This window comes from Equus quagga, chromosome 21, assembly GCF_021613505.1.
Source record: "Equus quagga isolate Etosha38 chromosome 21, UCLA_HA_Equagga_1.0, whole genome shotgun sequence".
NCBI classification, from domain to species: domain Eukaryota; kingdom Metazoa; phylum Chordata; class Mammalia; order Perissodactyla; family Equidae; genus Equus; species Equus quagga.
In genome coordinates this window covers 38,807,883-38,820,912 of record NC_060287.1, presented here as the reverse complement: position 1 = coordinate 38,820,912, position 13,030 = coordinate 38,807,883, and the positions used below count along the sequence as shown (strand labels likewise).

At 58.6% G+C, this 13,030-nt stretch overlaps 1 protein-coding gene across 2 annotated transcripts; it reads right to left on the bottom strand.

The window, feature by feature from the left end:
• Positions 1-306: 306 nt before the first annotated feature.
• On the bottom strand, positions 307-12,844 carry LOC124231343 (putative glutamine amidotransferase-like class 1 domain-containing protein 3B, mitochondrial). Of its 2 annotated transcripts, XM_046648098.1 has the most exons (7): positions 12,665-12,844; positions 12,317-12,369; positions 10,959-11,072; positions 9,962-10,081; positions 6,474-6,566; positions 2,521-2,677; positions 307-1,201 (listed from the first exon to the last, which is right to left on the bottom strand). In XM_046648098.1, exons 1-7 carry the CDS (start codon positions 12,821-12,823, stop codon positions 1,073-1,075), a joined length of 825 nt encoding a protein of 274 aa, XP_046504054.1. In that variant the 5' UTR covers positions 12,824-12,844; the 3' UTR covers positions 307-1,072. The 2 variants fall into 2 exon arrangements, with proteins under 2 accessions (XP_046504054.1, XP_046504055.1); XM_046648099.1 differs by lacking the exons at positions 307-1,201; positions 2,521-2,677 and adding an exon at positions 4,892-5,273.
• Between the last annotated feature and the right edge of the window lie 186 nt (positions 12,845-13,030).

Sequence of the window (13,030 nt, the reverse complement as noted above, 5' to 3'; positions counted from 1 at the left end):
AGGCCCTGGAAGACCGCACGTCCATCATTTCACTCACAGGGCAGAGGGGTGGGGAGAGAGGGAGAGTGGGGTGACCTGTGTCTACGCCCCATTCCCAGGACAGCACCCCACAGCTCAGTGCAAACTGGATCAAACTAAACAGCCTGGCTGTGACACCAAGCAGCTTTCTCAAAACTAAAGGGGGCGCAAACACTGCGGCGTGTCCAAGGCACCTCGAGGGTCAGAGCAGACAGACGGAGGGGAAAGGGCCACAAGGGGTGAGGCCCACAAACGCCCCAGGGCTGCCACCCAGAACAGAAGCCACGCTCACAGAGGTGAACATACTTTATTGCCCTTCCTCACACATCTACATCAGCTGCCGTGCACGGCCTGGGACCAGCCTGATGTCACAAGCCCGCAGGGCAACCACGCGGGCTAAGTATCTGCAACTTCCCTTTCTTCCTGAAAATTAAGAGAACTGAGACTAATTTAAGAAACTTCATTCATACTCCTCACTTGCTGGTTTCAGAAGGCCTGGAACGCAGCTGTGAGAAGTGTCCTTTTGGCAAGGAGCTCATCCTCCCTGGCCAAAGGGACTGTCTGCTACGGAAACCCCCTCACCGTTCAGTTAATCAGCACTCATTTACTCCACACTGGAGAATCTTCAATTAGCCACAAGCATGGCGCTGTGCTTTCCTGAATACGAGATTTGCACATTTAAGAAATTTCCCTTCTGAACACTGAGCACTCTGAAGCAAGCCAAGCTAAGACTGCAGAAGGATCTGTCTACCCGATTCTCCCCAAGAAAGCTGCCTCGACTGAAATCTTCAGGTCACACAGGCAAACTCCAGCAGCCACTGGGTGCACGCTTTGCTCCTTCCTCCGCATGGAAGGAAGGGAAGCCCAGTGGAGGGCGAAACGTCTCACATCCTCTACCCCTGACCCCAAGTATGTCGCACGCTCCCTCTTCAGGCAGAAAATAACTATCAACCTAAGCACAAAAATAAATTGCTATCATAGTCCAAGCTGGACAGGAAAGCAGGCCACCAGCTCCACCTGGTGGACGAGGCTGAGGCCACGGCACTGAGCAGCATCACTTTCGGGTGAGTTCCAGCACCTTCTTCACCATGGCCCCAATCCCATCGTGGATGTGATGGAGCGCGGTCTCGCACATGAAGGCTGGGGTCGTGACCACCTTGTTTTTCTGGTCGACGTGAGCTTCGTGCACAGAAGTTACGGAAAAACGTCACCCAGCAAGGACGAGAGAGAACCTTAGGCATAAAGCATCCACCCTGGCCGCTGCTGCCAGGCCGCCCTCAGGGGCGCATGCCACGCTCCTCCTCAACATATGTGAAACGTGGGGAACCCTCCTGGAGCAACCTCTGCCGACAGGGCCCCGCCTTCCGCACTGTCTGCACTACTTAACCGAAGAACGTGGAACGAGTTCCCGATCAGCGTGTTCTCAAAAGGAAAAACGCTCGCAATCTCAGCAACGAGAGCACTGGCTTCATAACACGCTTTACACCATCAGGCCACACGAGACCAACACAGACCTGGGACCCCACGACAGCCCTGAAGGCGGCAGCAGCACCTCCATTTTTCAGATCAAGAAACTGAGACACTGTCGAGTGCCCGCTCCCACCATAGAGGAGCCACAGAGACCAACTCAACCTGGGATCCATGCTCCACACAATGCACGGCCTGACCCCTACCCTTCCTCCACCCTAACCAACATGTGTGTCCTTGGATCTATGCCAAAGGCCCCAGGGCCAACCCCATGCCAACCAACCGCCAAGGTCTGCTGGCCACTCTGCTCTGAAGGGAGGTGGAAAATTGACACCTGAAACCACCTGCAAATAAAGACACTCCGAAGAGAGAAAGCCACCTTCGACACAGACACAACCTTCAAGACAGGACCCAAAGCTGTCTCGGGCACCTTCGAGGACACGGCTGCTCTGTTCCTGACTTGGCCACGTGCAGATCCTCTGGGTCCAGATGTTAACCCACGACACAGTCAGCCTGTGGCCTGAGGTTCTGCACGCCTGCAGAGCTCTGCCAGCAGCTCCCTTCCGCGTCCTCAGTCCATCATCTCAGCATGCAGAGGACTCACTCGCAGGAGGAACAGGGGCAATGAGGCTGTCTGGGATTGACACCCATCCCCTCTGCCCGGGAAGCTTCCACCAAAATAAGAATAAAGCCGGGAAGCGCCCCCACCCACATCCCTTCCCCTAGCCTCCACCCTGCCTTGGGCCCTCGCTCTCTCCCTCCAAGAGCAGGCAGCTCCCTGGCCCTCCAGCCTCCATCTCCTTGCCCCACCAGGGAGCCGGGCTGAGCCGAGGGCAGCATGTGCCCACTGGACGGGCCCGGAAACATGGCCACAGCACAGGCAGAGACCTCTCAGCGCTGGGCACCAGGCCCCAGCAGGCCGGTGCCCCAGCAGGGCAGTGACTGGTTGAAGAGGCTGCTGCCCAAGACAGCCCCAAAGGGCCAGAGGAGGGGGACCCAGCACCATGCACTGTCCCCCACTGCCAGAAAGGATATGGTCACTCCCTTCACGCAGTGCTTGGCGCCCAGGGCTTTGATGGCCTCCGCGGTGCCGGCATATGGCCACTTGCCGCCTTCCTCCTGCTCATGGCCCACGGTGACCTCAATGCCGCGGAGCACTCTGGCTGCAAGGACAGGAGCAATGCAGCACAAGCTGAAAGGTGAAGGACAAGGTCAGCTCAGGACCGTGCGTGTGGATGCCAGGCCGGGGGGTGCTACGAGGCAGCCTAAAGAACCTAAGTAACCTTGAAAACAAGCACCAACGCCAGCAGTCGTGGGGGTGGAGGGCACCGCAGCAGAGCCACTGCCAGCTCTGAGAGGTGAGCCTGCCCCCTGGACCCATGGCGGCTCTGACCGATGGAGCGTGGGAGAGCCGCATCATGACTTGGTCCTCAGTTTGCTCCCCGACGTCTGGAGCCTCCGGGCACCAGCTGCCAGACAAGGACAAGCCACCGGATGTGGTGTGTGGGGATGCAGAGGTCGACTCGCAGAGGAGGCAGCAGATGGTGGCAGCTGTCTTAGGCCTGAGTTTTGGGGGTGGCTTCTCACACGGCAACAAATAACCACAGCTGTACTGACTGGCTGTAACCAGACCCCCTCCTCCAAAGGGGACACAAGGAGCCAGGGGACACAGTTCAACCAGCAGCCTCGCCTGACCTGTCGGTGCAGAGGTAGGTGGATGCCTGGCCCCGAGGGAGCTGAGGACCCTCTCAGCAGAGCACCAACCCTACTACACACCCACAAGCAGCCTGTGCCAGCAGCACCTGAGCTTCATGGTCACTCTTGGGTGCACACACCAGGCCATCACAGTGCCTGCCCTTGGGGCTCCCAAGAGGTTCTGCTCTTCACCAGGAGGCGCTCCCACCCAACGGTGCCTGAGCCCGTTGCTGCAGTCGACACTGAGGCGTCCAGGCGCCGGGTGCTGCAGAATGCCCGGCGTGAGAACATGTGTCAACTGCCACAGCAGCTCCAGGCCAGGCGACCCATCGTGTGGCTCCATCAAGGACTGCCCTCTCCTCACCTGGGCTCCACGCACCCCAGCCCCCTCCCTTTCATAACCCTCTTCTCCCTGTCTTTAACAGCACCTATAGGCTTCCCCCACTATCCCAGAGTCCATTTCATGCCACTTTACTTTGACAAAAGCCCCACATCAGTGCCCGCTGCGGCCAAATGAAAGAAATCCAAAGAAGGTTTTCACACTTTTATGAAAAAAGGTGAAAAGCGAAGACGGCAGTCAGCCTTTGTTTTGCACTGGGCCGGTAGGGAGGCTGAGCAGTCAGCACACGCAGTATTTCACGCCCTGCCCAGGAGCCGCAGCAGACGGGAGCCGAGATGCTTGGCACAGCGGCAGGGGCAGAAGGGGTGGTGGCCGCTGACCTGCCTGCCCTGACAGGCGGCTGATGATGAGATGTTAAGAGGTGACCCTCTTATTTCTCCTCCACCGCAGTCTCCTGTACCTCCCACCACCCCACCTCCCCTGACTCAGCCTGCCACCCACCATCACCCCACACTGCTCAGCCTTCCAGGGCGCTCGCTGCCTCCCGGGTTCTCGTATGTGAAACTGCACCATTCACACGTAACTTCTACTTTCTATGAGCTGTATGCTTAGCACTTCATTCCCACTTTCACTGCATGTTACTGGTATTCTAGGTTTTGTGTATTATTTGCATGATTCAGTAGATTATTTTTTGGGTCTAGGAACAGTCAAAAACTTTTCCCACGTAAATTAGTGGGAATTGCTTCTTCGCTTTACACTGTTTTGGCTTCCGAAAGGTTTTGCAGGAATGGTCTATTTTAGACAGCGAGGACCACTCCTACTTGTGCTGACATGCAAGGCCCCATCTTGAGGCTGGTGTAACAAAATATCGTTAAAAACGTATTTACAAACTTGTTTAAATGTCACAACAATCAAAACAACTTTTGATTAGAAACCCAGGAGACACAATTTCCCTTAGCCACTGATAGGTAAGCAGCCACCTGAACCGATGTTGGGAGTGTCCCGCGTCGGCAGACTCAGAGGCACTGGAAGCCCAGTGCAGGATGCCCAGAAACAAACGCTGCGGCCATGAGCCCTCGAGTCAGGCTGTTCGTGCTGTGGACGCTGGCTGTGGTCTCAGGCTGCGGACGGTGACGCTGGCCGACAGCGCACTCCTGACAGAGCCCTGGCCTGCAGCACTCCTGTGCTGAAGTCAGGGGACACACGAGCAAGGCAGCAAAGCTGGCGGAACCCCCATCGCCCATCTGTGCTTCTGACGAGAAGGCTGAGAAGTCACGGGACTGCTGGGAAGGGGGACGCGAGGCGCACTGCCTGAAAAGGGCATTTCATCTGTGGCCAGGACAACACTAAAGAAACTGCTGTGGGAGGGACTGAAGTGAGCCTCCAGCAATTACAGGGCGACTGATAAGAGTAGTCGCCATCCCCGCCCAGCCTCCATGCCCCACGGTTAGCAGGGGACAACACTGGCCTTGCTTCCTCTCGAGTGCACTCAGCTGAGACGTCTGTTTATACAAATAGGCAGAACGCCCGCAGGAAAGTGGCCAGTCTGCTCAGCTTCTGTCCTATGTATTGTACTTCTGAGTTGGTCACAAAGAAAGGGTGCCAGGCTCCTCCCTGGGCGCTCGCCCACGTAAACAGGTGCTGCTCCAATGAGTGTCCTGGGAGGCAAGCGGCCACGCAGTATCGGCATCGCCCACTCTCCATGCTTCTTCTCTTCTGAGGAAGGTACCGTCTCTTCCGAGCAGGTCCAACTCTGGGAGGATGGAGGGAGATGCTGTGCATGCAGACGTGCGCCCGGGCTATGGACCCAAGGCTGGCGCCGCTCATGATCTGGGGCTCCCTGGGTGATGACTGGGCAGAGCCTCAGGCAAGTGACCACAGGGTCTGGGAAGGACACTGGCCTTCAGTGGGGACTGTCCTTTTGAGCCTCTGTAGCTCAGAGGGTTCTAACAGAATATTGCTCTCTTTCGGTTTGCCAACAATATGGTAGCAAGCATATCTGATGGAGATTGGAAGTGGCCTCGAGATTGTGTATTGGTGAATTTAGTTTTTAGTTTTTAGTTGTCTGTGCACTGCTGTGCTCCTGAGAGGCCTTCTCCAACCAGCAACAGACTCCAAAGCCACGTGGTCCACGCGCTGCAGTGTGGAGTACACGTGGACAAACAGCACACTGCACTGGAGCAGGACGGAGGAGCGACTGCCGGGGTATTTGTGGAAACACAAGTCCGACGAGATCAGGCCTGATGAGGGGGTCTCCACCCCACATCTCTGAGAGCCTCTCCTGGCTGCAGGTGACGGCTGGCCTCGCCCACCTGCCAGGACCGAGGACTGCAGGCTGTGGCGTGAGCAAAGGCTGTGCCACGGTGTGAGTTTGGTCGTGCAGAGGAGGACAAGGACACTCGTGTGTGGCTGGCCTCAGGACCCAGTCCTTGGGCCATGACCTGCGATCGGTGTGTACCTCCAGAAGGGCAGCCAAGTGACAAGGCGTCAGGAAGGGTGCTCACGACAGTGACGGAGAATAGAAATCTGAGTGGTAACTACGGGGCTGCTCTGAGCAGGCATGGGAAGGCAAGGCCAGGCGAGGGGAAGAGGCGCCAGTAAAGGCTGGGGGTCAGGGAAGCACGGACTAGGGAACCTTCCAGAAGCTGAAAGAATCATCCCCTCTCCTTCCTGCTAAGTCGTCAGAAGAAATAAAAGTGACCAGATAACTTTCAGAGCTGGAAGGCACCTGTGAGATCACATGAAACCCCCTTGGCGAAAGCGACGAAAGCGACGGAAGGGCTGAGAGTTCCCAAGCCCACAGGGCTCAACGGGAGCTCCTGGCTGTGAGCCCCGGGCCGCAGGCTCCAGCCGCCGCCCTCCCCCCACAGCCCAGTCTCAGACCCAGGCCAGCCGTCACCGGGCCCCAAGTGGAGGCCCCACGTCCTGCCAGGCCCGCTTTGGCGGTACGTACCCGATGGGCTTCCCGGCCTCGTGGAACTCCTTCAGGACACGCTCGACGTCTTTGTTGACCTTGCAGTCCTTCCCGTCTACGGCGAACGTGCTCCTACCAGAGAGAGGAGGCGTCCTCAGATCCTGCGGCTGGGTGGCCACCGGCCTGGGGAGCCTCCAACCCCACCCGAGGCTTACACGTGGGTCCGTTAACTCCACAGTCCCTGAAATCAGTCACTAATGTGTGTGCACATGGCTTTTCACATAATTGTATATACGTACACATACACTTTTTTTCTGCTTTTTAAAACAGAAAGAAGCACGGGAACCAGTAGGAGGGAGGACAACAGAGGCACAGTGGAGCACAGACACCAGAGCAAAGCCAAGCCAGGCCCCCAGGGCGCTCGGAAGTCCGCTTGGTAAACGAGAAACAGCCGACATCCGACTGGCCTAAAACCAGCAACAGATGCTGCACTTCACTAACAAGGAAAAGAAAGGCGAAGCACATCGGACAGCTGCTTCTTCACCAGACAAGGGCAGCTGAGGAGTCTCTACGGCCCCTCCCACCGCTGGCGGGCACGCGCCCGTACATCGCTCTGGAAGGCAATGTGGTGAGACCCATCAAACTTCAAAGGACACCCCCCCTTTCCCGAGAGCCTCACTTCCGGGCTTTCTTCTATTCTGTTTATGTGTTCGACTCCTCAATCCTAGGACGTCTGCAGTATCACACACAAAGGACTAGAAAACTCTTGGGGGAGACGGATGTTCGCTATCCTAACGTGGTGACGGTTTCACGCACACATCAAAACTTATTGAATTTTACATTTTAAAGGTATGTATGTCAATTACACCTCCAAAAAGCTATTAAGACAAAAGAGAGGGCTGGCAATCACGCACGTCCAGCAGGCTTGGGTCGTCTACCCAATGGGATCTGTGGGGCAGCTGTCGAACAATTAACGGACCAGCACCAAGCCACGCTGCTGAGCGGAAATATAGACTGCACAACAGTGAGCTGAGAGGCTGCTCACTGGTGAGATCTTAACCAGATATACAGATCTCTCGGGAAATACGCGCAGAAGCTGGTAACAGTGCCCGAGAGGAGCCAGAGCCCCAAGCAGGAAGAAGTGAACTCGCCTGCTCCCTGAACAACCAAAGCGGCCACCACACAGACCGCTGACATGGGAGCTGGCCTTCCTTCTGGAAAGGTGAGAAAGAATGGGGCCAGTGACCAGAAGCCCAGCTTTCCCCAGGGAGCACGAGCTCACACGTGCACTGAGCCAAGGCCCACCGCTTCCTCGAACACCAAACCAAACAACCAATAACCCTGCACAGCCCACGTCTGCGCTTCTGAGTCAACCAAGGGCGGGCGGTCAGCCTTGCTGGGACACGACCCCAACAAATCTCAAACTGCCCTTGAGTACCAAGCATCAGAGGTAAGGGGCAATGGCTTCTGAACCTGGCTCGTCCTTCTGAGAAAGCATGTCTGGTCCTGTTGGAAGTCGCAGAACAGCCAACACAGACCGCTCTCTGCATCGCCTGCCCGGAGACTTGTGAAGATGGTGAGGTGGGGAAATCACTTGACAGGCTGGTTTTCGGGAGGAGTGGACGTGAGGCAGGGACAGTGCTTCCAGCAAGAGAAAGGAGCATGGGCACCATTTCAAGGGGCTGGGAAACCGGGTGGGAATCTGGCAAAAGGAGGTGTTCTGACATCCGCAGGTGGAGAGAGCCTCGAGGTGTCAGAACACGCGAGGCCTGTGAGTAGAGTCAGACTTCAGGGAATGCAACAGCCTCTGCCCCTTACGTTGGGGGGAGGGCGCCCACACAGCCAGCCAGGAGGTTGCCGGGCTGCTGCAGGTGGAAGGCCGATGATCAGCCGGTCAGCTGACTGAGCCAGGTGGAGCACAGGAACTGAGGACGGTGAGCACAGGATCCCAGGCATCTGGCCTGAACCCCACCCACCGCCTCCCCTGAACACGAGGGGTCCAGAGAACAAGAGCCTGACGGAAGCTGAGCACAGGTTGGGGGATGCAGCTTTAAACAGCAACAAGTGGGTCCAACCACTCAGGCAGGCAGCTGGAAATGCGGGTCAGAAAGGTGGAGATCCACGGTGCAGACATGGGGACAGCTGAGCCACATGCAGATGAAACTCCTGGGGACGGGGTGCAGGAGGGAGGCAGCTCCGGGAAGGAGCAGCTGGGAAGAACGAGCCCAGCGGGCAGTTCCCAGGGCGTGAAGACAGCACTCAGGGAACTCAGAGCTGGGGGGAGAACGGGACCCATCGGGGTTAGGAAGCAGTGGATACTGGAAACCTCAGAAAAGAGACACGGACAGCTCAGCGAGGAGGGAAACGGGATGGTGTGAGACTGGAGAACCACGCGGGAGGAAAGCAGGCGGGCACCAGCACCCACTCAGACTCTGAGAGTGAACAGGGGCGCAGGGGGGAAACGAAGGAAGAGCAGGGATTCTCGGAGTGATGCCCTGAGGAGGCGGTGGGCACAGCAGAGGGTGGGCAGAAGGCGAGAAGATCCGAGGTATTGGCCTTGAACCCCGGCCCACCCCTTTCTGACCAGAGTTTCCAGCAGAGGAGCGAGCAGGCAGACTACTGGGGCCCGGTCAGCTGAGGCTGCAGGACCCCAGAATGGCCCAGGCAGCGGGAAGGCAAGCCCCAGGGGCTGGCTGCCTGTCGGCACAGCCAGACACCTTTCCCCAGAGCCCCCTGGACCTGGGACAGAGAAATGTTCTTATCCTTGACACAGGAAAATGCTTGGTTTAGGGCCTGATTTGCTGATCTATTGGTTTCCACCAAAACACATGTAGTCCCGGCTGTTACGCACAGTACATCGCCTGTTTAACACCCCCAAACTACCGGCGCAGCCACTTCCCATCTTCCCGCACCTGATGGCTGTGTGGGGACCCTCCATCACTGGAGCGGCAGCCCCAGGCCCACCTTGAGGGATGTGCCGGGACAGGCAGGCATTCCGTGAAACCAGAGACAGAAGAAAGAAGGGAACAGAAAGAGAACCTGAAACCCAAACAACGTCACAGCTATACCATGACGGTCTTGCAAACTTGTGGTCCAGTTACCGTGGCAACAACCCAGAGGGCAAAGCGAGAAAGGGCTCCCTTCCTCCACCCAGGACCGTCGCCCAAAGGGCCTGAGTGGGCAAGCAGGTTTCCGTGCTGCGAGGCCCACAGGAGAGCTGGTGTCTGAGGACCACCAACAGGGAGACGAGTTCTGAGTGACGAGACCTGTGAGCACCCTTGTCAGATGGGAGGGAGCCCAAGCCCTCAAAGGTGGCCAGGTCCCTGAGGGCTCAGAAAGGAGCAGGGAGAGGAAAACCCACAGCTTGCTCAAACACTACCTAGCCTCACCCTACAGCAGTTCCCATCACAGAGCAGCTCTGTGCATTGCCTGGACCCTAAGGCCCCCAAGAGCCGTTCACATCACCACCTCATCCCCATCGACCGCTCCAGGTGAAAAGCAGAAGACCCCAGAGCTCAAACACGTACAGGTTTTTGGCGGCTCCAAAGCCTCCGGGGAAGATGGCGGCGTCGTGGTTGGCCGCGCTGAGTCTAGCCAGGTCAGTGATCTTGCCGCGGGCGATCCTTGCCGACTCAGTCAGAACATTCCTGGCAAAGAACACAGAGGCCAGAAAAGAGGTTCAGTGTGCAACCAGGAAAAGGGGGCAGGCTGGAGTCTATCACAAGACAAGCAGACATGTTCCCTCGGCCTCGGGGACATGCGCTCACACGTGCATTAAGGCCGATACCTAGAAAATGTGACACAGTTACAGTAATGCCAAATTATCTGGCACTTTCTGTGTGAGCCCGGGGCCACCAGGAAGATGGAAGCCCCTCCGAGAGTCTGAAGCAGACAGCATTTAGTGCGGGGAGTTGATGGATGATGGGACAGTGGTGGGACAGTAAGAAACTACTGCTCGGGGAGAGCGAAGCAGCCCCAGGATGAGCCACAGCAGAAGTTGCTACCACCCTCGGCTGTGGGGCTCAGGGCCAAGGCCCAGGCAGAAAAAGAAACCACGGGGCTCCTGAGTGGGGAACCGCAGGCCCCACCTCTCTCTGTCTAAACCCAGCTGGAAGGTGCTGGAACCACAGCCTCCAAGGGCCACAGGCCGGGCAGGGCCAGGACAGCACATGCCTCCAGAACAGAAATGTGCCCGGGAGCTGGCTCAGAGATGTGGGGCCGCAAGAGGGGAACGAGGTGGGCGACCCAAGCCCATGAGACGCACTCCTTTAGTTAGAAGGAAGGTATGAGGTCCTTGCTGGGTGGGAATTTTCCTTCAACGTTTTGGCAGGCATCAAGAGTTAACAACATCCTAGGCTCGCAGCATTTACAGAACGGCCTGAGGACGACTGCTCTGGAGGAAGATGGTTCATTTAGACACAGATCCAGCTCCCACCCAGGGTGAAGAACCTACGCATGCAGGTTCTCCAGGACTGTCAACTTGCCCCTTGTCCACGCTCAAGGACCAGAGGGGTGGACCCACACCTGGTTTCACTCTCAGCAGGCTGCCCCTTGGTGTGGTCAATCACGTGCATCTGAGGGACGTCAGGAGCAAAGATCTGGACCTCAGCACCGCCACGGCTCAGGTGAACCAGTATCCTGCACGGGAGGACAACAGCATTTTAGCTGAGAGCCAGGTACAAACCCCTACGTTCATCTACTTGCTTTGCAGAAAGTTACAGTTCACTTGCTAACAACTCAAACGCCCACAATTCAAAGTCACTGTCACTGAACTAGCCTGTGGAGACCAGCTAGTCTCCAAGCTCCCTTCACAAGATGGTGTCCGGAGCAGGGTGGCCCAGCTGGTATCACAGCCGGGGTATCAGGATTCCCAGGCTGCTCTGGATGCTCTTCCTCCCACAGGCCAACTGACGGGCCTTGAGGTTTGAGGGCGCTTTCGGTCAGGATAGTAAGTTCATTCCTGGTCTCCGCCAGCTTTCCCACCACGGGGGTGGGAGAGAGACAGGGAGATGTGCAGGGCTCCCTGAGGGCTGCTCCATCACCACCCCGTCCCAGGTGCAGGGCCCTCGTGGCTCCCTGCGGGAGGCGGAGGCGGCACGGGGTACGTGAGCTGGTAGAGCCAGGACTGCCCTGGTGCTGGGGCTCTGCTTCCAGTAACCTCCCTGCCCGGGCCTGAGAGGTTTTCAAGCTGTTCACCGGCTCCCTGTTGCTGCCTCAGCTCTCTCGTTCCTCAGCCCCCACCAGGACACTCTCCTGGTCACCCCCCCAGCGCTGCGGGCTCCAAAGTTCACTCCACATCCGGCGCCAACACCAGGACACGGGGGCAGGCAACCCCAACGGGGCGGGCTCGGCGGCCACGCACAGCCACCAGCCTCAGGCGCCTGTGGGTACCCGGGAGGCTTGAGGGTGGGAGGGGCGCCTCACTGTCCCCCAACTTATCCCAAACCTGACAGCCCAGAATGGTCCTGCTCACAGGAACCTTTCTCCAAAAAATAAAAAAAACAGGATACAAACTACTCAGCACCAGCTGCCGGGTCACATCAATGACGCTCTGTCCTCAGACAGCCAAGGGCGCTGTGCTGCCCTGAGATCAGCTGGAGGGCCAAGCAAAACCAGCACCCATTCCCGTGAGCCCATTGTTAACACGGGGTGTGAGAAACACCAGAAGGCAGAGGGCACGTGGTCATCCCTGGGGGACACCGCCACAGGACATATTTACAAAGCTCGTTTTATGCGTTCCTATATTTTACACACCTGATCTATAAAACTTTTCCTTTGTGTCCCGAGGCCTGACCAGTCATTTTTGCCTGTCTAAGGGGAGGTTTCTTCAAAGGGCTCAGGAAGAGGCGCCCCCCGCCCCAGGACTGTCCCGAGGGGCTTACGCTGAGGCCTCGTGGAGCTCCGTGCCGTCGTAGACTCCGCATCCCGACAGCACCTGCGGAGGGGCGGACGGTCACTGGGGGTGCGCACAGAGGGACCCGAGACGGGGAGGAGAAGTCCGACCTGGGGCGGGGGCAGATGAGGACCCGACCTCGGGCGGAGGGCGCCGACCTGGGGCGGGGACCGGACCTCGGAGGCGGGGAGGGGGCCAACCTCGGGCGGGGAGAGGAGGGGGTCTCCGACGTCGGACGGTGGGGGTGAAAGGACCGGACCTCGGGCGGGGGGAGGGAGAGGGCCGGACCTCGGGCGGCGGCCCCGCCCCCACGCCCCGCCCGCCGGCGTCCACTCACCAGCGCGACCTTGGGCCCGGGGCGCGGCGCGGAGCCGTGCAGGGCTGCGCGCGGGGAGGGCGTCCGAGTGTTGGCGGGCAGCGGCCGCAGGCCGGGGAGCGGCGCGAGCGCGGAGGCCGCCGCCAGCCTGGGTGCCATCAGGGCCCGGACGGCCGCCATGGGTGCGCGGGACGGCGGGGGATCGGACGGTCACGTGACCACGGAGCCACGCACGGAACCCAGCGGGCCGCCCCTGCGCAGTCGCCTCGTCCCGTTCCACTCCCGCGAGTGCGCCGGGGGCGGGGCCGCGCCTGCGCAGTCGTCCCGGGGAGCTCTGGCTCTGTCCTCGCGGAAGCGGGTGATCGCGACCCCGGGCGGAGGGGTTCG